Source organism: Clupea harengus, chromosome 9 (genome assembly GCF_900700415.2).
Source record: "Clupea harengus chromosome 9, Ch_v2.0.2, whole genome shotgun sequence".
Taxonomy (NCBI): Eukaryota; Metazoa; Chordata; class Actinopteri; order Clupeiformes; family Clupeidae; genus Clupea; species Clupea harengus.
Genome location: NC_045160.1, coordinates 1,431,390 through 1,457,715, shown reverse-complemented (window position 1 = coordinate 1,457,715; position 26,326 = coordinate 1,431,390). Strand labels below are relative to the sequence as shown.

General features: G+C 46.2%; 2 protein-coding genes across 2 annotated transcripts in view; one reads left to right on the top strand and one right to left on the bottom strand.

Annotated features, from left to right (window-relative positions):
- The window catches only part of cog6 (component of oligomeric golgi complex 6), a 38,981-nt gene extending 30,769 nt beyond the window's left edge, over positions 1-8,212 (bottom strand). Inside the window, exons 1-4 of the mRNA XM_031573007.2 lie at positions 8,011-8,212; positions 7,461-7,604; positions 6,389-6,460; positions 6,202-6,260 (exon numbers count right to left, since the gene is read on the bottom strand). Of these exons, the coding sequence (XP_031428867.1) occupies positions 6,202-6,260; positions 6,389-6,460; positions 7,461-7,604; positions 8,011-8,145 (410 nt within the window). The 5' untranslated portion in view covers positions 8,146-8,212. The remainder of the gene's footprint in view (positions 1-6,201; positions 6,261-6,388; positions 6,461-7,460; positions 7,605-8,010) is intronic.
- A 2,281-nt stretch (positions 8,213-10,493) lies between these two features.
- lhfpl6 (LHFPL tetraspan subfamily member 6) overlaps positions 10,494-26,326 on the top strand; it is a 54,684-nt gene continuing 38,851 nt past the window's right edge. Inside the window, exons 1-2 of the mRNA XM_012830966.3 lie at positions 10,494-11,244; positions 11,947-12,532. Coding sequence (XP_012686420.1) covers positions 12,148-12,532 — 385 coding nt within the window. The 5' untranslated portion in view covers positions 10,494-11,244; positions 11,947-12,147. The remainder of the gene's footprint in view (positions 11,245-11,946; positions 12,533-26,326) is intronic.

Here is a 26,326-nt window from a genome sequence, read left to right as displayed (position 1 = left end):
TGTGACATACAAAATTCACGAGGGCAGGGGAGGCGTAAACTCCCCACCCCTGCGACACACACGGACACACGGACACACACACACACACACACAGGTCAAGGACTGGCGAGCAGAAGCACATATGACCAAAATGGCCAGTGCCAAGTCAGCACACTTGGCGTGGTTTCTGTCCGCAACATTAGCTCTCTGTGCCACCTCCTGCATTCATATACTCACTATGCCCTCCCATGCTCTCAGACACAGACACACAGACACACAGACACACAGACACACACACACACACACACACACACACACACGCACACACACACACACACACGCGCACACACGCACACACCCTCCCATGCTCTCAGACACAGACAGACACACACACAACTGTTCGCCATTTGTCAACATGAAAAGGTGACTGTAACAGCAGTAAGGCCAGTTCAATGGACTGTGTGAGGTCCTAGTTCCTGATGTTGTTTCTCCTCCATAAGGATCCCACCCTTTCTCTCGCTCTCTCTTTTTCCCTCACACTCTCTCTCACACACACACACACACACACACACACTTCAAATGCACACACGCCATTGCCAACCCCTCTGTCGATGTCACCTTCTCTAGTAGCAGGGTCTGTGCGTTGGTGCCAGTGGAGCATGGAATTGCCAACTGTACATCACAGCTGTCAGCCTCGCCCTTGTGCCAGCTCTTACACCTCCCTCATGCTCGCACACACACACACAAGCGCGTGCACTCACACACACAACCTGCCGCCCGCCCGCCACAACCCCCCCCCCCCCCCCCCCCCCCCTTCCTTCTCTCCGGCTCTGCCAAGGTCACAGCGCTGACGAACCCCTACTGCTCAAACAAGCAGAGCAAGATCCCCAATCAGTCTTTCACTAAATCTTCCGAACGTTCTCTCCATCTCCCTGCCTTTCTGTCCCTTCCTCTCCTCTTCATTCACTTTTTCCAACTCCTCTCCTTCCAACACCTCTCTCTCTCTCTGTTCTCTTTCTCTGTGCACTCTCTCTCTCTCTCTCTTTTCCCATCACTTCATCCAGCACCTTTCCCTCTTCCTTTTCTCATCTCCCTCCTTTCCTCGATCACTTCATAATGAAATCACTCTCTTGCATTTCTTATGGCCCTCTAGTCTGTCTTCTCTGTATTTCAATCGCTTTCCTGTCCTCTCCGTTTCTCAGCCTCTGCTTTCCTTGCGTGTCAGCGGTGCATCGCTGCTGTCACCTCCTCGTCACTGGCCCTCGCCAATCAATTCCGCCCAGATGACTTTTATTGGCATTCTCTCAATGGTCATAAACAACAATGAGCCACCAACCAGAGCTGTAAAAAGCCAGACTCCCGTGTGGCGCACCGGCGAGTGGAGACGGAGAGAGAGGGAGAGAGAGAGAGACACTGCGAGTGTGTGTGAGTGTGTGTGTCTGTGTGTGTGTGTGTGTGTGTGTGTGTGTGTGTGCGTGTGTGTGTGTGTGTGAGTGTGCGTGTGCATGCGTGCAAGCCGGAGAGGAATCAATTCATCACTCGGTGCTTTTGTGCCCCTTTTGTGTCTGTACTCCTGGCGGGAGGCCTCCTCCCACCACCGATTGGGAGTGTCATAATCAAGTGCATCGACTCACTGCCTACGACTTCAAACAGCCTCTCTTTTCATTCCCTTCTTATTCTCAGGCAAGACTCAAGCGCCACCTGACACCGCCAGTCTGTATCTGGGACTCGCCTTTGTTCGCAATCTTGACTTGGCCGCCGCCCGACTTACAAATGAGTGGAAATGTGAAGGCATTAATTAGGACGACACCTCTCTTTGGTGACGTGCAAAAGAAAGGAATGGATAACCTGCGCTTTTCATGCACAGGGTAGTGAGAGAGGAAGAGCCAGAAGTCTAAGGCCAAAACCCCTCTTTATTATTATTATTATTATTATTATTCAACAGAAATTGCGGCTAGCGAAAAAAAAAAAAAAAACACACAGCTTGGGTTAAGCTCATTTCACACTGCCTTTAAATGGCGTCTCACATGGAAGAGGTAAATGAGGTTATATAAAACTGCCCTCTTTCACTTCTTCATTCCCTTTGATTATTTATTCAATATAAAGACATTTTGATGCCGAATATTTAAGAAAGAAAAACACCACTACGTGTGATGTATATTTAAAGATTCAGTTCCACTATTTAAATCACTGCAATGATTCATTTAGAGAAACAAGTTGTTCTGTTTGACTCCAACCACTTCCCTTTTGAGTTCAATATCAAACCTTTGGGCAGAGCTCCTCAGACAAAGAAAGAAGAAGAAAGAAGAATGAAGAAGTTAGGGCTGCATTCTACAAGGATCCATTTCAATTTGGATCTTGGTCTTTAAGAGAAAACCGGAAGTTTGAGAGCTAAAAGAAAGGAACTAAAGGAGAATTTTCAACTGGTACATAGTGACAATCAGAAGCATGTGGAACTCATTTTACCAGTTGGCCTCCTCCACTTGGCCCAAGCGGTTGTGCATTGTGCAAGGGCTGCATCTGCATCTGGCCCTAAGGGGGTACCTGATGCTTTGAGGTTTAGGGTGATTGTATGTAAAAAAAGGAACAATTCCAAGGGTGTGGTGTCGAAGGAGAGATCTTCTTGGTAGCAAGGAGGTTGATAGATATTTCTGTGCAGAAAGCAGGAATCCCAGGATTATCTGAATGTTTGGAACAGTCAGATGCATCAAATACAGGCAGCAAGGAGAGAAGTCAGAGACCTCCATGTGACATTTTTGGACGAAGGTTGGGGAAGGTATTCAGGTACTTTCAGGACCCTGTGAATAGTTCAGCGTTGGTCAAAGCATTGTTTTGAAGATATTCAGTTGTGCTTCACCTACACCACATCCTGGCAGCATTTGGAGATTAGCATCATGGCTGGATGCACCATTTCACCGTTGCCTTTCACCATAGCAATGGAGGTTATTATAAAGACATCTAAATGGATTGTTGGTGGTGAGAGGTCCATTCTACACTGATGTACCCGTCGGCTGTTAGCCAAGTTGAATTAACTTGGCTAACTTGGCTGTTAGCCAATCTGAAATTGACAAAGACGAAAGGCAAACCTAGCAAATGTAAATGGTATCTATCAGTAAGGGAAACTGGTGGAAGAGAGGTTTTATATTGATGGGGAAGTGATTCCTTTTATTGTAAATAAACCTGTGAAGAGTTTAGGCAAGTGGTACAATTCCACATTGAATAACCGAGGACAGGTTGAAGAGCTTGTTATCATGGCTACCAATACCATTGATAAGCATACATTTAATTTATAAGTGCCTGCAGTTTGGGCTTTTGTCACACATATGGTGGCCGTTGACTGTGTATGAAGTTGAATTTCAGAGGTGGAGAAATTTGAGAGGATCATGTATAAGCTAGCAAGAAAATGGCTTGGGGTGCCATGTTGTACTAAGTACCGTAGCTTTGTATGGAAAGGGAATTTTGGAGTTGCCAATGACTAGCTTGGTAGAGAAGTTCAAATGTGCCAGACCAGCTTGGAGATGACTTTGTTAGTCCAAGGATCCAGCAGTCAAGAACACTGCTCCAACGGTGAAAACAGAGAAGTGGATTCCACGAGAAGCGGCTCAACATGCACAAGGCACATTACAGCACAGGGATATCACTTGGCAGTACAGAGTGGAAGATCAGGGTTTTGGGTTTGGGGTTGGGTTTGGGTTTGGGTTGGAAAGCATGGGGTAAGGCTACATTGTTGAAGATTGTTGAGGAGGAGGCAGATGGTAACCAGCTTGATTTACAAGTAAGAAGAGGAATCTAGATGAGCAGCAGTGGCTTCACAGGCAAGGCAATGGCAATGGATGAACTGGCACAAAGTTGAGAAGAGGAATCAGCTGGAGAGAATAATGCACTGCTATGAGACCAGACATGATGTTGTATTCTAAATGTGAGTGCATTGTTTACTTTATTGAGTTAACGATTCCCTTTGAAGATGCAACTGAGGAAACCTTTGAAAGGAAGAATCTAAAGTATGTACAACTTGTAGCGAAAGCGTGAACAAGGTTGGTAAGGACACACAAAGTCAATGGAAACAGGAGTTAGAGCAGTGGTTCTTAACCTTATTGGAGGTACTGAACCCTGCGAGCTTCATCAGTGCATTCACCGAACCCTTCGTAATTGGAAAAATAAAATATGATTTCTTCAAAACATAGGTATGTATAAAAACGGCCTGACATTGCTAGTGTGAACCGGGCTATACTGTGTGTGTCTTGACCCCTGCCGAACCCCTGAGAGTGACTCAACGAACCCCTGGGGTTCGATCGAACCCAGGTTAAGAACCACTGAGTTAGAGGCTTTGTAGCTAAAGCAACCACAGCGCTTCTGCTGGATTCTGTTTTTTGAGGACGGTCAAATGAGCCAGAGGCTGCTGAAAAGCGAGCCAGTGGTTACGGCTGAGGCTCTCACAGACTACTTTGGGACAACCCTGTTTGTATCCAATTCCTACCCTCACCCTTACCTGGGTTCTTACTACCCAGGGGGCCTAATTAATAATAAGCTAAACACTGACGAAGGAAGGTGCCCAATTGACAACCCCAGTGAAAACAGTTCCTGTTGTTTGTTGTTAAAGCCCCATTATGCGAGAATTTGTATTTTTTGCTACTAAGCACCACCTAAAGTTGTGGAGTGTAGTTCACTTTTACACCACTGCCGTAAATCGAACTTTGAGACCACCTAAAAGACAGTGGTACACATATATTTGTTGACAAGCTGAAGGATATGGAACCAGCAAAGATAACGCCAGAAGCCAAAGAAGCATGTCAACTGACAAGGTAGAGTAATATTACGAGGTTTTAAACAAATATGACTTCGCAGTTTAATTTATTGTGACATTGGAGATGAACGCTAACATAACTAAAATTTGTCGATTTTTGGTTTTCCTGAAATACTGCTCAAATTTTCAGCCTATACACATTGTTTTTATAAGCGTTTGAATGTGGCGTATGTGTAATCTAATAAAATGTTGTTGGTGACATGATAAAGGCACATTTTGTGCACAACATACTTTGGACAGTGTAATGTATTACAAGCTACTTGAGTTATGTTTTCAAGGTTGCAAACTTCCAAGGCTTATTTGGTCTGAGATAGACGAAGACTGATCAAACTTTTTGGCTCGAGATCAATTCATTTGAAAGCTAGCCTGAGAGGGGACTGTGGTCGATGACTACAAATCATCACATTCTTTCATAAATAAAATTGGCAGGGATATTTATGATGAAAAACTAGCGAGTCAACAACTTTCCAAACACAGCCAAACATCAAGCAAGCGCAACACAAGACATAGTTAGTCCAACAGAAAGAAGGCCAGGTCGGCATCTGACTTGCATCCTTTTGTCTATTTTAGCTCTCGCCAATGAGGCCCTTGCTTGACTACTCTCTCTTTTTCTCTTCCTCACTTCCACCAACAACGTCTTCCTCAGTTTCTTCATCACCTCTGTCATGATGTCCATACAGAGAAGACTGCACTCACTTCTTCTTATAGCTAGCAGGATGGTCTAGTTGTTGTTGTGTAAGATGGTGCCATAAAGCATTATATAGTTCTTGCAAGAGGTGTCACACCCTGTCCACCAAGGTTACATACTGCAATACCAGGCGTGCTGTGGCAGTGGCACAGACGCCATTTTCCATATACAAGTCAGTGTACCACCAAAATGATTTTGAAACTGTTATTTTAAGGTAAAATTGTTAAATAATGTAGCTATAAGTATTACTAAGTATCGGTATGATGGTTGTAGTGCACCCTGTTGTGTTATATTTCTTGGGCAGGATTGTTAGGTAGGAGTGCTTGCATATGACAGTGAGAAGTTTGGCCTCTGTGGGAAGTCCCCATACATAGCACAAGGAATTTAACATCTTTTCCTGTGTAGTATAACCAAAACGAAACATCTCTTCTGGAATTCTGAAGATTGCTGCAGTTCACAGCAAAAACTTTCTAAGTCAGAAGAGAGCATAAAGCTGCTAATGTAATCTAAAGAATAACCTGGCCAACAATTTTGCCATTTCAAATTATTCATCAAGTCTTTTAGTGTGTGGCTAAAGTTCCAGTTGATTAATAAATCAAAATCCTGAATCTGACAAAACCTCACTTGACCTCAGAGTAATTATGTAACAATCAATACACTCTCCACAGTTTCCGTCTTGAAACACAACCTTGCAGTGCACTCTGCACATACACTCCAATAATTCACTCACTTTTCGCCCTGGAGCGCGTTGGTTTTCACAATCAGGTCCTGAGTTTGCTCCTTAGCAGCCTAGAAGCAAACAGGAAGAGAACCACGGCATGATTCAAACCAGAATAATAGGAAGGTTGGAGAAGGAAAGGAATGCCCCTAGTGAATATGACTGGAGGTGTTGATGTGTCAAGTGAATTAAAGCTTACCTTCAATCTGTTGGTCATTTCATCACAGCAGGTACTCATAGCATGAACATCTTCATGCACACTCTCAAGCTCCTATATGAGGCGAAAAGGAACAACAGGTTGCAATGACCATGAGCACAAAAGTCTGCATTCTAAAAAACAACTGATACCAATGGGAGTAAAACATTAGCGAACATATTATTGCTCTGTAGCGTATCTATACTGAGAGTACATTCCTTAGCTAAAAGAAACAAGCAGTTTTTTCTTAAACAATGTGCCTATATAAAACATAGATACACCAACATATTTTGCATATGCATAAGACACACAACTTATGTAATCATATGTCATCATGGGATGGCTTTCTTTTGCTTCTCTTAAAGGTAGGGTCAGTGATTTTAAAAACACTCTCTTAATTCCTTTGTCTAGAGTTACTCATATGATCAAATAGATGTTAGACAGTCTTCTATGACTGACCCATGCTTGCATTATTTTCTATGCAATCTAGGCCTAGTTCCAAATGTCTTTTCATTGAGTTTAAAGCAAGCCTTTCAAAAAGCAGAACTGCTGGATTATCTGGTTATACAAACTGAATAAAACCGGAAAAGATCCATTTAATTTGACTGCAAGAGATATATTTGAGTAGTAATATTTGGTGGCTCAGCAAATAGGTACATAGCCTAATGTTTTCTCTTCGAATATGTTTATTCTTATCTGCTCTGAACTCTTACACTGTATCTATGAAGTTATCGTCTTGTCCTGAAAAACAGTACATTTGAGCCTTGTGGTATTTTTGTTTAAGAACTAACAGATCATTCTTACTTCTAAATATAACATGTTTCCTAGACAATGTGTCCATCTGACTCGGACCTCTTTTGTATAACGCTGTTTACTGTAATAATCCTAAATATTTCTGGGGGCATTTAAGACTTGAAGTTACTTGTTAAGTTGTCGACCTGGTTCCTGACGTCAGAACACCTGTAATAGTCATGATGAGCGACCCACTCCAATAAGGTGCAGACAGACAGACGCAAAATGTCAGAGACAAGAACACTTGCCTCTTGCTTATGACCAATGGTTTAAGTTGTCTCACCTCTTTAACGTCTTTAAATATACGGACAAATTCCTCGTTAATTGACAAGCTGCGCCGCTCTATGTCCCCGCGTAGATTTCTTCGTGTCCGTAGACTGTTTTCCGTGAAGAACACCGACAGCGCCTTCAAAGCTTCCAGCATCTCCTGCCAATCAAAACGGTGTTTTCGAAATTGTGATGTAATGTGCATCTCAGCATAATCAAGTTGTGCCACTGTGTAACAGCACCTATAGAGCAAAAGCTCCAGGGTCGGAAACGATGAAATTGCTATAAGCCTAACTATGTAGTCTAGTCTCCCTGCAAGTTTACTGGCTAGCTGGGTAAGCTAGTAGGCTAAGGTGTGCTAGCTCGGTTCGCCAGTATCTTTATTCATATCTAAGTATTCCAAGGGGTAGACAGCAGAACAAATAATGCATAATCATCAAAACTTCCCATGCATTATGATTAACTGTCTGTCTACAAATCTGTCAAGCGTCCCTTAGCTGCCGAGATAGATATATAGCTAGCTAGCTGCTTTCGAATAGAGATCATACTTTGAAGAAAAACTGTACCTTGTCATTGTCCAACCTGGTTTCCAAAATTTTATTAAGCTTCCTTGACAAAGGGTTATTGGGCTGGTGAGCGACATTGCTACTGTTTTGAACTAGAGGGCTGTCACCTGCTAGCTCTACCTTAGTGTCTGCCATCCTAGTTGGCTTACCACCAACACGTCAACGTCAACAAGGAAGCTTCCAGTGCGTCTACAAAAATGCCCCCAGTGAAACAAGGGTTGAATAGTTATGGTTCTACAATGGAATCGGTGGTCGTATACTATACTACATACTATACTATAGTAGCCATAATCGATATAGTCTTAAAATAGTAGATACCATATTATTTAGATATTTTTTGGAATAAACTAACATTTACGAATGTGCATGACAATATGTCCACTTATTGAACATTTAAAGACATGCTTCAAAATTACTGCCAGGCAGTGCCAGCAATACATTTAGCAAAGTGGCAGAAAGAGAACAGACAGATTTTTAAATCAGTTTACAGGATGGGTGCATGATGCTCTGGTGTGTGGGAGTTAGGTTACTGGCAGTGGCTTGAGGCAGCAATAATATATAATTCTCAGTATTTGAGAGCTGAAAATTGGCTGAAGATTACAACTTTGTGTGTGTGTGTGTGTGTGTGTGTGTGTGTGTGTGTGTGTGTGTGTGTGTGTGTGTGTGTGTGTGTGTGTGTGTGTGTTTGTCTGTCTGTCTCTGTGTTATTTTTTAGGGAGCTGTTTAAGAGTTTGAGTCACGCTGTCAAGAGGAGAAGCTTTCATGTTGAGAACAAACAAGACGTGTATGTGGTATTTGCATAATGATCAGCATTTCGGTATAATGAAACTAGTGTTCCTGTCTCAATTTTATTGTTTTACCAAGAATGTGATAGTGGCTTAAGTTTGTTCTGAAGACTTAGTGAAGGAGATGGATTGTAATATCAAATTGTATTACCATTTATAAATCAAAAAGATGCTGAAAAACTGATTAATGCCTTTATTTCAAGCCGGCTCGATTATTGTAATCCAATTCTAACTGGCCTCCTGAAAAAAAACACTGAGAGACTTCAGCTCATTCAAAACTCTGCAGCTCGGCTATTAACCAGAACCAAAAGGAGAGAGCACATTAGTCCAGTTTTAGCTGCTCTGCACTGGCTTCCAGTAATATTTAGAATTGATTTTAAGGTCCTTCTCCTTATATACAAACCCCTTAATTGGCTAGGACCAAGTTATATTGCAAACTCCCTAGTCAAATACTTGCCCCCTAGAACACTGCGATCTTCAAATGCTGGTTTATTGGAGGTCCCCAGCAACAGCCAAAAGAAAATCGGCGATGCAGTCTTTCTCAATTACGCCTCAAAGCTATGAACACAATGCCTTTAGATATCAAGCTAGCTCGATAAACATTTTTAAAAGAAAGCTAAAAACTCATCTCTTCACCTTAATCTTTAACTAGATACAACGATATAATGTGATATTAAGGGGATAGATAAACTATATCTCTGCAGTTCTATTCATTTTCTGTCTTATGTTATGCAATTTATTAATTCTAGCTTTGCACTCCATCCCTGTTTTTATCTTTATCTTTATGTTTTTATGTTAACTTTATGTATCTATTTATGTTTATGCACTTTATCCCAGTTTGTATGTTGATGTTTCATGTTTAATGTTTATTTTATGTGGATCACTGTATATGTAATTTCTCTACACGTAATTTCTTTGCTGTTAAGCACTTTGAGCTACATTGTTTTGTATGAAAGGTGCTATACAAATGAAGTTTATTATTAAATTAAAGCTCATCAAAATGACACTTGACAAATCACACTTTGACTATACCTTGAGGGGGGAGTGTGACAAAACACATTAGGCCTATGTGTTTAGAAGATAACGTTACAATAGCCTAATGTTCCCTATTTGTGAACTCTTACCAACCTGATGTTTTTAATAGAAACAGCAACTCTGTTCTAAGCTTCATGGCCTGACTGTAACCAGATAGAACAACGCGCTAGCCTCTGCACCTACAGCTGTGACCTTGTGACTGGGAATGTCAGCTAGGCTAGGCTACATTGACAGTGAATAATATCACCCCCGGTTATTATTGCATCACACAAGAAGGGAAGGCTACAGGGATGGTGGAAAGGAGAGAAAAAAAAAACAATTGAATTCAGAACCCTTAATCCACCCGTGGGGACAGATGGCAGAGGGGAACCACAAGGTTATGCCTTCCTCTTGTATTCCCCACCACGAAGTGTGTGTGAATAATTCACAAACGTGATCTCTGGGTAAACTTTACTCTGCCGCGCACTTTCCCCTATTCTTTATCTAAGGTGTCTTGACTAACAGAAGGCACCTCCTTCTATGTACTGTTGGTTTTCCCCTCCCAGACACAATTGGGCGGCGTGGGAGTGGGACTCACCGGCAGTTTAGGTGGTCCACAAGGGGGCAAAACACAGTGACAGGGAGAAGGGGGGGTTGCAGGTTATAGCCTAGTTGTGATTTAGTGCAGTGCTGATAGCTCCACGGGAAGAAATGAAGAAGAAACCATGTGCCAATGGAGCATGGGTGTTTTCCAAATAACCACATCCCCAGAGCGGTGAGCTATTTGGTAGTTATTACATGACATTGTCAAATGGGTAAAAATGATTGCACGTATAGGGATTTGAAAATAGCACACAAACTTAAATATCCCGGAAACATTAGGTAACCCTAGGTAAAATGGTAGCCTGTTTATTAAAATGTGTCAGTTGATAGCGGTGATGAGACATGAACTTAAAGGAGAGAGAGAGAGAGAGAGGAGAGAGAGTGAGATTATGCTGTGGCACTGTGATAGCGGAGTAGAGAGTCCAACCCCTGGGTGGAGATTTGTGTGATTGATGGTCCCCCTGTGCGCTCACTCGCACACTCTCGCCCCCTGCAACCTTCCCAATTTCACCAGCACAACCAGGAATGTGGATGCACAGCTGGTCCCGTCGCTGAGCGGATTGGGAAGTCTCTCATTCGCGACAATAGACTCATACCGAAGCACTGATTTCGTGAACGCCGGAGTCAACTTCTATTCCAGCGTCCGCTACCGTGGGACTGAAGTCACTGCATTCCCTGCACATTCTTTCCACAGAAGGCGATCCTCCTTCAGAGAACGTGGACCCACCGTCGGCTCAACCGAAAAGTTTCGCTTTTGACCAATACATCGGACCACAATGCAAAACATCAGATGGAGATTACACAAATAACACAACAGGAGGCGAATGATCACGTAAGTCTAAATGTAATGCTCTTACACAGTATGAATTTCTGTACTGAGTGACATAGTTCCTCCGTATGAGGTTGCGATGCCCGCTTGACTTGTCCCCGCTTGTCTGTCTGCCCCTAGGTTTCTCAGCCTCTAACAGCGGACACTGAGCCGTGCATTTTCTGTGCCGACGCTCCTCTAAAACCAACGTTATTTATTCATAGCCCTACATATTTTGCCATCATGAAAGACAAGTTTGTCATCATAAAACCTAGTGATGCAGAAACAATATTCCCGTACTATTTTAAGCCTCCTAATCTGTGCTGTAAGAAACCTGGGCTGCGATTCTCTGTGGTGATTTTGTGCTTGCTCTAACATAACTTTTGTTGCGTGATTTTATGTGATTAATTTAATCTGTAATAGGCTTACAGCTGTGGTAATAAAAACCCTCCTTTGTTCCATGGTAGTGTTATTTACGGTTAATAATATCTCTCGTTATAAAAAAAATCCCTAGGCGTTCCAGACTTCATTTACTTGGGTGCATTTGCACTTCATCGGGCAATAACGTTATTTTGCTATATTCACTATTCTGCTATCACCCCGAGTGAATATATTCTATAGTCTTCACAAAACCCTCATTAAAAAGCTCTTTGTTTTGTATTTTTCATATCCCAAATCCAACTAGTTTCATGCAATCTAAAACTTCCTTTCTCTTTCTCTTCCCAGGGCACGAGAGACAGCATGGAGGAGGCAATCACTAGCGACCTGTAACTCTGTGAATCACAATTAATTTGGAGTTCAAAGATCCCAGTTCGGATACTTCACAGTCACATTTGTTCCAGGAGGGGGGCAAAAAAAAAAACCTCCCAACCACAATTCACACACATCCTTCTGTGTAAAGTGGGCCAGAAGATTGCCCATCCCAGCATGGCGTCCAGCCTGACGTGTGTGGGGCTGCTGTGGGCCTTCCTGTCGCTGCTCAGCGCCGCCGCCTCCTGCGTGGGCTTCTTCATGCCCTACTGGCTGTTGGGCCAGCAGATGGACAAGCCAGTGTCGTTCGGCACGTTCCGCCGCTGCTCGTACCCAGTGCGCGATGAGGAGCGGCAGGCCACAGTGATGGTGGAGCAGTGCGGCCGGTACGCGTCCTTCCAGGGCATCCCTAGCCTGGAGTGGCGCATCTGCACGGTGGTGACGGGCGTGGGCTGCGGCCTGCTGCTGCTGGTGGGGCTCACGGCGCTCATGGGCTGCTGCATCTCCGAGCTCATCTCCCGCACCATTGGACGGGTGGCCGGGGGCATCCAATTCGTGGGAGGTGAGTTGGGCCAGACAGGCCAATGCTGGGGATCTGGGGGTGGGGGTGGGGGTGGGGAAAAGGGGGGTGATGTATGGATTCTGAAGTGATTCAGGGGTATGTTGAGGTGGATTCAAGTCTGGCAGTGCTGCTACTGCTGCTGGGGGTGTGCGTGTGCAGATGGTCAGAAGGGTGGAGGTATGATCACATTTAGTTTGTCCAAGGTGATTTGAAACTGGGCTGTGCACAGTGGAGCTGATCAGTGTGTGTGTGTGTGTGTGTGTGTGTGTGTGTGTGTGTGTGTGTGTGTGTGTGTGTGTACGGTTCAGGTTTACAGACATCTTTCCTGTCTATTGTCCTCTGAAACTCTCCTCTAACTTTGTTGGGGTTTTTGAGGCGCCGCCTGGGTTTGGAGTAATTCAGGATGCCCTTCTGTGTGGATCCGCCAGATCGGATTAAGACAATGCAATTGTGTGTGTGTGTGTTGGGGGGGGGCTGGTTCAAATGAAGCACTGGCACCGGAGAGATCTGTAAATAGAGCCAGGTTTAATACATTCCTGCCCTTCAGGGTGGCGCAGATGCCTTTATTCTGATGTTCGTCTACCCAGCGGTTGTTTGGAGCTTTGCCACGCTGACAGCACAGGGTGTCTGGGTAAATGGGAAGGAGGAGGAGGGGAAGGGGAAGGGGAAATGGAGGGGGGCTGGCCATCACTCCTTTGCCTGCCAGCAGTGGACGTGCCTGGGAAAAAGGAGCTGGAGTTTGCCAGCCTGCTTCACAGGGGGCCTTTGCTGAAGGAGGACAGCGGGACGCGATGTGTAAGCGCAAGTGCGGGCTACGCGCAGTAGCCCCATGTAAAGTTTGCAAAACTTGTGATCTCACCGCTCCCTCATTAACTTGAGACTTGCAGTGCACACACACACACACACACACACACACACACACACACACACACACACACACACACACACACACACACACACACACACACACACACTCGCTGTGGTTCACCACTCTGCTATTAAGCAGTCACTGTACACTGTGTGAAGCAGAGGCAAATGGGTGCTGACAGCCCCCTGCTCTATCTGCGGGCCGCTAAGGGCTGCTTTTCGAACTTTAATCTGCTCGTATGATTATTCTGGCAGTGTCCTGGCAGGACAGGGTGTATCTAAAGTGAGTTGGCGAGTTGATTGCACCTGCAGTAGACTCCACAGCATCGCATCTTAGCGAGGGTGCTGAATAGGATCTGACACTGTGGCGGAGGTGCAGGAAGGGTTTGTCCAGCAAAGGATGTTGATCTCACCGAGGACAAGACACTCTGTCCTAGCGTAGTGATAGAACTGCTTCTTTATCATGGAAAAGCGCAGCGACTGACATGTTGGATGGCAACTTGGCAGATGTAAGGAAATGTTATCTGGCTGTGAAGGTGCACAATATGCATTTTTAACTGGTAACAAATGGTTTGATGAGAGCACCTGCTGGGGTTGCTTTGACACATGCTGGTTTTTGGACGTGTCTCCGCTATGTTTGGAAGCCTTTTTTGTCGCCACTTTGAAGCCCGTGAAATAAAATGATTTTGAGAAGTAGAAAAAAAAAGCAAGTTCTTTCCATGCACAGAAGGGCACACACAGATGCACGGTCATGCACACACTCACACACACACACACACACACACACACACACACAGACCGAGGTGCTGTCTTGTCTGTGATGTTTTCAACCCAAAGGACGAAGATCTCTGCAGACACGCGTACGCCAAAGTAATTGGGAATGACCCAGTCGCGTGGCCCCCGTGCGCATTGCAGTGAGCTTCTCTTGTCAATTGAACTTTCTCCAGGGAATGGACGAGAGGAGAGCGGGAGAGACAAAGTGGACGAACAAATGACAAAAGTAAATGTACTTAGAGGGAGGACAGGGGAAAGATGGAGAGACAGGCACCGCCGCTGAATGTCAAAGACAACTCGAGCTTTGGGCATGAGAAGGGGGAGTGGGGGAAAGGTTGTGAAGGAGAAGCAGTGGGGGTGGATAGGCTGGAAATCTTTAAAGGACTCCTAATTACATGGACATTGATGCGGTATGGGCCATAGGCTCCCGAACAGAGAGAAGCGTGGAGAGCGAGAGATGAGCTCAGTCATGCAGAGAGTGAGGGAGGTTAAAAAAAGAGGGAAAAGGTGGTGGTGTGGGGAGGTAGTAATGGAAAGCAGGAGAGCGATAGCGAGCAGGGGCAGGGGAGAGAGAGGGGGAAAGTGAGAGAGGCTCGAAGGAAAGAATAAATAGACAGAGAGAGAGAGAGTGAGGGGTAGAATGAGGGGAAGAGAGAGTTGGCCCCAGCGCTCCCTCGTCTGAACGCCTGTGTCCTCCTCCATTGTGCCGAAGCTCATTTCCATTGTTGAGCCGTAATGAGGGCTGTCTGGTTAGTGGGGGCCCGGCTGCCTCCGGGTCTCTTGGCGCTGAAAAGAGACTCCCCCAGATCAACCATTCATGGATCTGGCCCTCATTTGGCTCCATAATGACTCCGATAACTCCATGCGAAAAAAGAAAGTTGGCCGCTCGCGTGACTGCCAGGCACCTCCTGAGCTTTAAAGGTCACTTGTTTCTCTCTCTCTCTCTCTCTCTCTCTCTCTCTCTCTCTCTCTCTTTTCTGGAGGGGGGGGGGGACTTTTTTTCATTTGCTACTGTTCGTTCCATCCCTGACAGGCGCGGAGTGGTCGATCACATGTGGTGTGCTGGAGATAAATTGCGCTGCTCTTTCGCGACAACACAATTTCCGTGTCGCTCGTTTTAAGAATTAATCAGGCCCCTTCTTTCTTGGACTGTGTACCCCCATCCCCCCCCCCTAAAAAAAATAATGCTGCTGCCTCCAGACCAGGCTGTACATTCTGGCCATGTGCATAAATCACATGTGGAATGCTGCTCTGCTTTACTGTGGACCATGATATTCAACCTGAGGCTGACTTGCAGAAAGGTACACTATCCTCCTGGAGAAGCATGATGCTTCAGCCCTTGGCTTTTGTTTATGCTACTATTTTGTGTGTTTGAGGCACTATTCTGTGTTTGTGTGTGTGTGTGTGTGTGTGTGTGTGTGTGTGTGTGTGTGTGTGTGTGTGTGTGTGTGTGTGTGTGTGTTTACGAGAACGTATGTGTGTCTGTGTGAGTGCACATATGTATATTTTGTGCTCTCTTGCCAGTTGGACTTGGCCCAACACTGCAAAAATAGGATTCCAGTCCCCTTTTAGCCACAGGAACCATTTTGCTGAAGTGCCTGAACTTGGGATGAGATCCATTTTAATCCTGCTTCCCACACATAGCAAGGGACCCTTGAAATAAAGTGCTCTCCGAAAGTCTAAACCCCACCCCTCATCCTTGCACTGTTCTCCAAGGCTAAGTGTTGCGTTGCCCTTGCCTGTGACTGTTTTTTCCCCTTATGTTGCAAAAGAACAAAAGCACAACATCAACAACAACAACAACAAAAAGCTGCTTCGGGAGCCAGGCTGGAACGCTCTCTGTGTTTCCACTCAATAAGAGACACAGATCAGAGTGACTTCCGGTGCTTACTTGTATTGATCGTCACATACTGTATTCCACTGCTGCCGTGGATCGATAAAGGTTGTCAGTACACCGTGCTACTTAAGGACAGACGCTTTATCACCACTAATTACATATTTCTCGCTGATTAGTGATTGGCTGGTGATTAGTGCTCGCTTTTAATTGCACCCTTCGCTGTCGAAAACAGTTATTAGCCCCTAGCTAGTCACAGTGTTGTATTTTTCATTACCCCGGTGGCACCCGGTGGCCTGTATTTTGACAGCTGTGTCGCGTGTCGGCGGCTGTGTGAAACTTTCTGAGCTTATTCTCAGCCGCTCCGATTTCCTCGCTGAATTATTCATTGGTGACCCGTCATGTCGTGAATGGCACGGATCTAAGAGTCTGCAAATCCTTCTGCTAGTTTTGAGGGATTCGCTTCAACTTAACCGGCTGTCTCTGTGTTTGTAATCTGAGGATGGCTCAGTACCCCCCTCCCATCCCCTCCATCCCCAGTATCCATGAGCCCATGGGCCCTGATCTGTCCCTGAGCTGGTATGGACCCTGAAGGAGTACTTTGTTCCTCAGATGGAGCTCCATTGTCTAGACTACCCCGGACATTTCATGTGAAATCAATGAAATCCAACCTGAAGCCATATGTTTGTGAGCAATTCGATTGGACTGGGTTAGTATGATGGAGCCCCATCCGGGGGCTGAGGATCCGTCTTGCTGTCCTGTTGCTCCAGGCGCTGGGGGTGAGCGGAAGGCTTGGCTCTGGTCTGGTCTGCTGCAATGATCACATGAGATTACTATGCAGTAGAGGCACTCACTTTATGTGCTTATTTTGGCTGTCAGCTGTTTTCACAAGGTGAAGAGAGAGCATTAATAAGTCTCTCAACACATGATTGCACACACACACAAACACACACACACACACACACACACACACACAAACACACGCTCTCTCACCCACACACATATGCGCACACACCCTGACACATCTTCAGGCCCTATTTGGGTAGCAACCTCAAACCAATCTTTCCACACATGAATTTCAGAAATAATCTTGAAACGGGATAGGCTGTCATTTCAGCTGGTGTACAGGGTGTCTTTACTGGAGAAGAGAGTGAATCCAACACTCGCACAGTCCCAAACCGTCTCCATGGGCACAGTCCCAAACCGTCTCCATGGGCACAGTCCCAAACCGTCTCCATGGGCACACTCCCAAACCGTCTCCATGGGCACAGTCCCAACCCGTCTCCATGGGCACAGTCCCAAACCGTCTCCATGGGTTGTTTACTCTTTTTTCTCACCTTCTCCTTCTTCCCTCCTCTATTATTTTGTGTTAGTAGGGGTGTTATTGCTGTCTGTCTTAATCTGACCCTCTCTATTTTAGTTTGGCTGGCTTCACCTTTCCCCCACTTTACTTCTCCGCTCAGGCTCTCTCTCTCTCTCTCACTCTCTCACTCTCTCTCTCTCTCTTCACGTCCTCCTCCTCCTCCTTGCTCTGCTCTTGGGCTGCATTGCTGTCCGCTGAGAGAATAGAAACTCAGCGGGCCAGTGCTCAGTGACCCGAGGGTCGGGTCTGCCAGACAGGAAAGGGAGGGAGGAAGGGAAAAAAGAGAGAAAAAGTGTGTGTGAGCAAAGGAGAGTGGGTGAAAGAGAGAGAGCGGGAGCGAAAGTGCGAGATGCGAGAGAAAGAGAAAGAGAAAGAGAGAGAGAGGAGAGAAAAAAGAAAGAGTAAGCACGAGGGGGCGGAAAGCCTGGCTTCAGCAGGGATTTATCCCTAGCCAAACAGGAAGTCTGGAGAGCAAAAGGGACAGACAGGAAGTGTTGTTTCAGTCTGTTGAGCTGTTAAGTCTGTGTTATTACTGCAGCCACACGGGTCCGGCACGCTATAGAGCCGCACCTCACCAAACTGGACCAGGAGTGCGCCTAAACACAACCTCAAAGACAACCCCACGAAGAGTCTCCTCAGTTTGTCTGCTATTTTAATGAAGTAGGCCTGCTCTCTCTATCTAAAACCAACATTGCCAGCAGGGGCAAGACATTTTTGCCGATTCACCCCCCATTTTTCCCTCATTATTGTTGATATTGGGGTTAAGTAATGGGAATTATTAAGCAGCCAGACTGTGTACCGAGAGGGGATTTCTGGGAGGCGGATAATGTCTGGGTGGCTGGTGGTGGCTGTGCTTGCTCCTCCGTCTGCAAGTTGCTTGAGTTGTCTGGGGGTATTTGGTTGGAGTGGAGGGAGTGCGAACAGAAGTGTGTGTGAATCATTAAACATCCTGTGGCATTTCTGCTGACTTAGGGTTCAACACCATTTATTCTGCATCATAAAAAAAAAACGAAATAAGAAAAGAAGTAAAAAAAAAACTGTGGGAGTCATGACAGTGGGTGTGGGATGACTTGACATTTATGCAGATACCGAGTTGGGTGGGCCGGTTGGCATGGTGTGGGCACAAGCAGGCGTTCACAACAACACCAACGTGGCCATATTGCAGGTATTTCCTTGCTGACACAGATACAACCTGGTGCCTTGAGTCTATTACACACACACACACACACACACACACACACACACACATATATAAACGTAGGCTATGATAAAATACGGTGCTGTCAGCTGAGTTGGCTGGAGATCTCCTGCCGGTCTGTCAGTTGTCACCCATCTCGCTGCTTTATTGTGGCAGCCTCTGCCTGTCTGTACTTCGCTATCTCCCTCTCCTCTCTCTCCTCTCTCTTTCTCTCTCTCTCTCTCTCTTTCTCTCTCTCCCTCTCCTCTCTCTCCCTCTCTTTCCCTCTCTCACTCTCTCTCTCTTTCTCTCTCCTCTCTCTCCCTCTCTCTCTCTCTCTCTCTTTCTCTCTCTCCTCTCTCTCCCTCCCAGCAGCCATGGCCCTCTGGGCAAACACTCACCGGCTGACTCACAGCCATGCCTCAGCAAACAATAGACAAAACGAACTTATTATTCAACTGAAAACAAAGAAGCCAGCAACAATAAATTGTGTCTTTTTTGCAGTGAGTGTGTAAAGAATGATAACTTGTTGTTTTATTTTATTGTTATGTCTTCTGTCAAGAGACCTGTGGACAGGTTTTGGTGATAAATGAGAGCCTTGTCTTTGATCTGCTGTGAGGATTGGTTCAGTGATGGGGGAAGTGTGGTGTTGGTGTCATTCGTTTAGCAGTCATTAGAGCGGGGCTGGAGGACGTGCTGCTGTGTGTCCAGACGGCCAAACAGTGGAGAGCAGAGGAGAGGAGAGCAGTGGAGAGCAGTGGAGAGCAGAGGAGAGGAGAGGAGATGAGAGCAGAGGAGACGAGAGGAGGGCAGTGGAGAGCAGAGGAGAGGAGAGGAGAGGAGTGGAGGGGAGAGGAGAGGAGAGGAAAGGAGGAGAGAGGAGAGCAGAGGAGTCGGGGGGTCTGGGATGCAGCTGTATTTGGCCAGAGCCCAGCTGTTCCGTCACCCCCGTCCGCCGCACTAATTGTCCCTTTGGCCAGGGAGTGCCAGACTGGGTGTGTGTGTTTGTGTGTGTGTGTGTGTGTGTGTGTGTGTGTGTGTGTGTGTGTGTGTATGTGTGTATGTGTGTGTGAGAGAGAGAGAGAGAGAGAGAGAATCAGGTGAACAAACAAATGAAGGCTTGCTGAGAGCCCACTCTTGGAGACTAAGCCAAGAGGGCCCTGTTGGCAGTCCTACTCACCCCCACTCCAATGACCTAGAGAGAGGGATTTCTCTTCTCTCCATCCCCTTTTTTTTCTGTCTGTGTAATCCCTTTCTCTGACGCACCTCTGTTTCATTCCCCCTCTCTCTCCTCCCCCACCCCCCTCTTTATTTTCTTTGGAGCTTTTCTTCACCTAGATATCATTCTGGCATACTCTATGCATATTAGAGCTGCAAACTCTGGTAACATTGTGAATTATTTGTAAACATTATGCTGTTCCTGTTTATGGTGGTGAATGTGTATGTGTGCGTTTGTTTGTGTGTCAAACACTGAAAAAATTCCTTCCTATCCCCAAAACACATGCACACACACACACACACACACACACACACACACACACACACACACACACAAACACACACACTTTCTTGAGATATTAACTTGTCATCAGCCATTCAGAACACGGAGGCAATGCCAGTTCCCAACGATCTGCCCTGCCAACAAGGCTCCTTTACCATGAGTAACGATGTATGGGATTGAGTTTGGCATAAATTTTCCAAGCCGAGAGCTGCGTCGACAGTTGGATCCTTCTGGGAGAGGGGATGGGGTGCGGTGGGATGGGATGGGATGTGTGTGTGTGTGGTGGTGGGGGGGGGGGGGGGGGTTCATAAACACACAGCGTACAGCACTCCCATCTGCCTTGGGTAAGGATGCGTGGAATTCAATTGGACATGTGTGTGTGTGGGCATGCGTATGTGTGTGTGTGTGTGGGGGGCGTCGCTGAGGTTTTGCTGTTGATGTCTTCACCGGGGTGGAGTGGCTGGAAACGTCCCCAGGGTTTGTGACACTGTGCTGAAACGTGTGTGTGTGGTGCCCGTTTTTAAGTGACCCTTAGTGACCCGCTCCCTCAGTGTGTGTGTGTGTGTGTGTGTTGGTGTGTGTGTGTGTGTGTGTAGTGGTTTGGGTTAGAGCTGGAGCCACGGTTCAGGCTGAGGTGCAGGAATAGGCGGATGAGAGGGAACAGCTGCTGCACAGATTTAAAAACAGTGTTTCGTTTGCTGTGCTCTGGGCTAGGGATTTTACACACACTCCTGCTGGATGTATGTGTGTAAATGAGTGTGCGTGCATGTGTGTGTGTGTCTGCGTAGCTGTGCAGTAATATGCGTGCAAACGTGTGCCTTTGTACACTACTGCCACACTGTGTACGGTCTCACCAATGGCGTAATCATACATGACATGTGTGCATGTCAACTCTCTGGGCCCTGGCGCAGTGTGTCAGGGGGGCTAAGTCATCTGTCTCTAGCATCAGCATGCTGGGAGTTTTGAATGATTCATGGAGTCAGCCGGGTGTTCAGATCAACTGCCTTCCCCACAGCCTCAGTACTTCTTTGCATAATAAAGCCTGTGTTTTGCCGAGCTGACATCAAACGCCCTTCGTTGTTTGCTCAAACCTCACCCTAAATAAGAATAGACTCTTCTGTGAGAAGTGGTGAGGTATTCAACCCCACCCCACCCCACCTGTCATACCATCAGCTTTGAAGGTATGGAGGCTGTGTGGATGAATTTTCAGTGGATGCAGTCAAAAGCGCTGCCGTGACCTTACGTTTTCACGCTTGCAGACACCTCTCGCACGAGTCAGTCGGGTTTGAATGACAGGATGCTGAGTTATTTCACGACCAGTCTGTGAAATGAAAGTCTCTGAAAAATTGGTTAGCTGCCCTTGCCCCCTCTGTGTCCTTTGGCATACGTTTCTGTGATGAAAGGACTTTCCGTGTGTTCTAGCAACACTTTACTGCCTTGAGGGTGTGTAGGCAAGGACACTGCAAGTACCGTCTTGCTTTCATTTGTTCCAGGGGATGAATCCGAATGTGCGGTGCCGGTGTGTGGTGTTGATGAAACTGGTCTCTACAAATGGCAGCTGCCAGCGGTCTCCTCTAAGTCATCATGAATCCCTGTTAAAATACACACTGCATAGATTTCTACTCACACATGATTGACTGCTGCCTACCATTTAATGGCCAGGCTGTGATTATTGTATAAATCATGGCTGCCTAATCTCCGCCATGTGAAAGATATTGTTCCTTCAAATTTATTTCAGCCACCCAGTGGAACTTGGTGCCGATGTGGACACGGCTATTCAATTTCTCACTATCCTTTGGGAGAGCCATTTGACTGAGTCAAGCTAAAAAATATATATTGATATCTCCCTGCTAATCCCTTCCATAAATGGCTACAGTGTGACTTGGTTGTGTGCAGTATAATGTCTTTTTCTCACGCTTCCCTGTTCTTATTTATTTATTTGCTTTCCCTTGCTGCAAGCTCTCCAACTTCTAATCACACTTGGACAGCAGTTGGGTGGGCTTCTGGGTATTACTGGATGCCGTTTCCAAGGCAGCAGGGGAGCCAGGTCCTTGGTGGGGTGTGCAACAGTTGTGGTCGGGCTAAGGCTTAGCGTGATCCAGCATGGTAGTCGTGGCAGTCATGGGCCTGGGTTTGATATCGCCTCCCCGCCCCCTGCCTCTCTCTCTGGGTTTAAGGGTTTTTCAAATACAGCCAGCTTCCAGCCCACCGCTATCTAAGTGTAGCAGACCAGCATTCTCTCTCATCCGAAGATGGTTCCAGGCTCCAGATATTACATGAAATGAAAATGTGGTGTTGAAACTGTGAGTTATTTCCACCTGCATATCAGATGAGTGTAGGAGGAGGTCTTATCAAGAACATCTTTCCCAATGCAGTTCCCACCTCAGGGATTGGGGGAAATGAATGCTATAAACCAAACGAATATAAACCATGACAAACCTGAGAATGTTCAGAGCGGTGACCGACGGGGAGGAGAGATAAAAGGGAAACAAGGAGGAAGGAAGGAAAAATCCACCGATGAAAAGCTTAAAATGTGTCAGGGGACTGAGAAGCGAGAAGCGGAGGAAGTTGGTTAATAGTGGAGGAGAGGTGTGAGTGTGTGTGCACGTGTGTGAGTGTGTGTGCACGTGTGTGAGTTGGAGGGGCTGTTTGGTTGAGAAGAACAAAGACTCAGAGCCTTTTGCATTTGCTGTGCCTGTGGTAGGTAAAATCCAGAGCTCCTCTCCCTGAGATCAGGAGGGATTTCTTTCTTTCCCCGACTCATCTTCCTCCCAGCCGCACGGGGATCAGCCCTCATTGACCCCAAGCTGCGGCCACCCATTGAGACGGGCAGATGGGTATTTAGTGCTGGCGGTGAGCGGGCATATATATCTCAACAGCCACCTTTCAGCGAGACCGGCCCAAATGTAACGCAAGCCTCATGGAATGCACTGGGGGGGGGGGGGTTGGCCTGGCCGTAGAGAGAGGATCTATAAACAAGGACACAGTGGGTTTTGAGCTCTCACCGTTCAGTCATGCTTGTGTTTAGATATCTCTGTTTATACTGTACATCTCCACTGTCAGCTCCACAGCCCATCTCCATGTATAGCAAAAGAAAGAAAGAAAGAAAAACACTACAAGAGAAGCATCAGCACAAGCATCCCTTTCAAAGCAGAAATGGAGGCACAGAGGCAGCTTGCCGAAGAGAACTTCATATGACAGTCTTCGGCTGTGGATTCCCCCCAACTCCATCCCACCCTCCCCATATATTCCATATCCTCTCTGGCTTTGATATGCTAATGAAGCTGGCCCCGTTCCCACATGGCGGTCTCATGTTGCTCTTTCCCTCTGCTTTTTTTCTTTCTTATACATTACACGCTCTGCATCATAGTCTGACACATAGCCTCCATAAGGGATGGTAAATTATAGCTGCATAATTTATGCATATTAATTAAAATATATGAAAACACATAATGTATTGAATATTATGCTAACGTGATGAGACGTCGCTCATGAGGTTCTAATTTGAACATTGATATGACCTAGATGATGAAATGGGACATCACCAGTTTCAAATTGTTGGCGCAATTTGCTCCTCATCAGCTTTTGTGCTGACAGTTTGTGTGAATATTGAAAAAATACTTTCCCCCCAACCTGCAACACACTCTTCTCTCAGGAACTCAAAGATTGAGGGAGCTGAATTGATTCAGTCGTTAAAAGTTTCAACTTTACTTCAGATAGTTTCCATCCACCCTCCTCTCTCTCTCTTTCTTTCTTTCTTTCTTTCTGTGAGATTCCTCTCTTCTATGAATTTCTGCCCTTATTTCCTCTGTCCCCAAACTGCATAGATCAAATGCTTTGAGTCTCTCTTTCACTAGCACTACCATGAAGCATTCCTTTACTCCACTCTGCTGGAATCTCTCCCTCCCCCCCCCCTCTGGTTGAGAGTCAGCTGACAGAGTTTCTGCATTTTTGCATAGATAAAAAGGCCGAGATGCAGAGTCATTAAGAGGGTGAGAGGGGGGAGAGAACAAAGGAAGGCGTTGTGGAAAGAGTGAGAGCAAAGAACGGAGAGAGAGAGAAATAGAGAGGGAGGCATTTCAGAAGCTCCTTGTGGGCCAAGGCCCTGCCGACTCTCTTCTCATGTCCTGCTGGGTTGCTACGGGCAACCCAATGGGAGGCAGAACTTTTGAAAATGTGTAATCCAACTTTGTCTAAATTCTAAAATTGAAACTCTCTCTTTTTAGTTTTTTTTTTCGACTCAGAAATTTGTGCCCTGGGTATTTTTGTCTCCTTGGCTGACCTCAGTTATACATCAAGTACAGCCCTTCTGAACAGATCAAACATTACTCCTCCTCAAACAAAGTGTCAAGAGCCCTCGGAGACATGAAGCCTCCGTAGTGTGCTGTTTTTTTTCAGGACGGAACAATTACAAGGCTTCTTTTTTTTGTCTGCTTGAAGTGCATCTCAATAGAGCGCTTCAAACAAACGCTTGATTGGCTCCTACAATACCGCTGCATAATTCGCTAAGACTTGTTTGCACAGCGCCCATTTGCGTGGCCTTCCAGCAGCTGCTTTGGAGGTCTTGACAGCTCCTTCACGTTGAGCTTTCGTGTGTCTTTTAATATGCGCTCCTTTGTCTTGTCTCATGCCAATCGAAATAGAAAACAGCAGCTTTGAATTTGTTACTTCATTGAAGATGAACGGGAGGGGGGGGAAAACTGGCAAACTGGTGGGCTCTCTGCGTGTCTGCTGTGGGCTGGCTGGAAGTGGAGGCGCTTAGATTTTGCGTTTGTAATTTAAAGCTGCTTTATATTATGTATATTACAATCGTATCATTAAAGTTGTGTGTATTTACAGCCCTGGGGAACCTCAGTGTGAGCGCAAGCCATTCTATCCACATTCTGTCGCACCCACCTACCAACTACTGCCTGCATTTCCACACTGCTATCTCTATCCCCGAGTTACTATGTGGATGACACCACCAGCGCCCAGAAATAGCGCACGTCTTTTAACTTACAGGGGAGGGGTTGTGGGGGGTGGAGGGGGGGTGGGGGGGTCAGAAAATAGCTGACTCTGTGATGACAAGGAGGGAAGTTGGAGGAGTGGGGGAAGGGGAAGAGTGTCCCACGCAAGGTGAAGTGCAATGGTATAATTACCAAGTCGTTAGCTACAGAGATGAGCCTGCTGATAGAGTGGGGACGTGGAGACGCCATTGCACTGGTGTCAGCATGCTTTCTCACTTAACTCTCTGTCCTTCTGTCTGGCTTTATTTCACTAACCATCCCCCTATTTTTCTGTCAGCATCTCTTTCTCTCCCTATCTATCACTAACATTCTCTCGCTTTTTCATTCTCATTAACACCCTTTCAATCACCTCCCTTCCTCCCAGCTCACTAAGTCTTACTCTTAGGATTTTGTCCTCTCTGTCCCCCTGTTTCTCTCCTCTTCTCCCTCTCTTTTTACTCTCTCCGTCCTATTCTCTCATCCGCCCCTCCTCTCCATCATTAGCCAGGCTGCCTCTGTGATGAGCACCCATTAGGGGGCTGCGTTAGCTCCGCTCGTTTGGCATTCCGATCAGGCCCCGGTGTTCCCACTGTCCTCTGCTCCCAGCCACAGGCACTCCCATCCATCATCTGACCGAAGGGCGACGACGTTCCCACAAGGAGGCGGAGACCAAGCCGGGATCAGAACGGTTGTTGAAGAAGGCAAGGCAATGTTTTCTGACCTGATTTTCAATTGAGAAGTGAATAAGGCCATTGTGATCTAACCCGTCAAACGAAAAGGTTGTGGAAAGGAGCCACGACAAGACACCTTTCATTTGTCAGTGTTCAAGCTCATTTGGAGTGGGAGGGGGATGAACTGTCGCTTATGTTTTCTTAAGAAGCCATAACTGTTTTTATCAGGGAGCTGCGACATGACAAGCAACGAATTTTCATTGACCGTTATGACAAAGTGCTATTTAAGCACCTTCATAACTCCACCGCCGGCTTGGTTCATCTAATGCATTCCTCTGCTGTCACTACAGCTATGATTGGTATTCTCCGGGAGGGGCAAGTGGAAGTTGGTAAATGTGCGAGTCGTCCCCATAATGAGTTGCTTCATCGGTGCCAGTGTGCACATGTTTTGGTGACAATGTCATCTGATGTGGTGCCAGCATCTCGCACAGGCTGCGAATTAGGATAAAGTGGCGGAGCGATGCACTTGAAGACAAGGCGGCTGGTGTAATTTATGGCAGGCAAGAAAGAAATAAATTTTCAGGCAAATGTATATACGTGCCATGGTGCTTAGACCACGGCT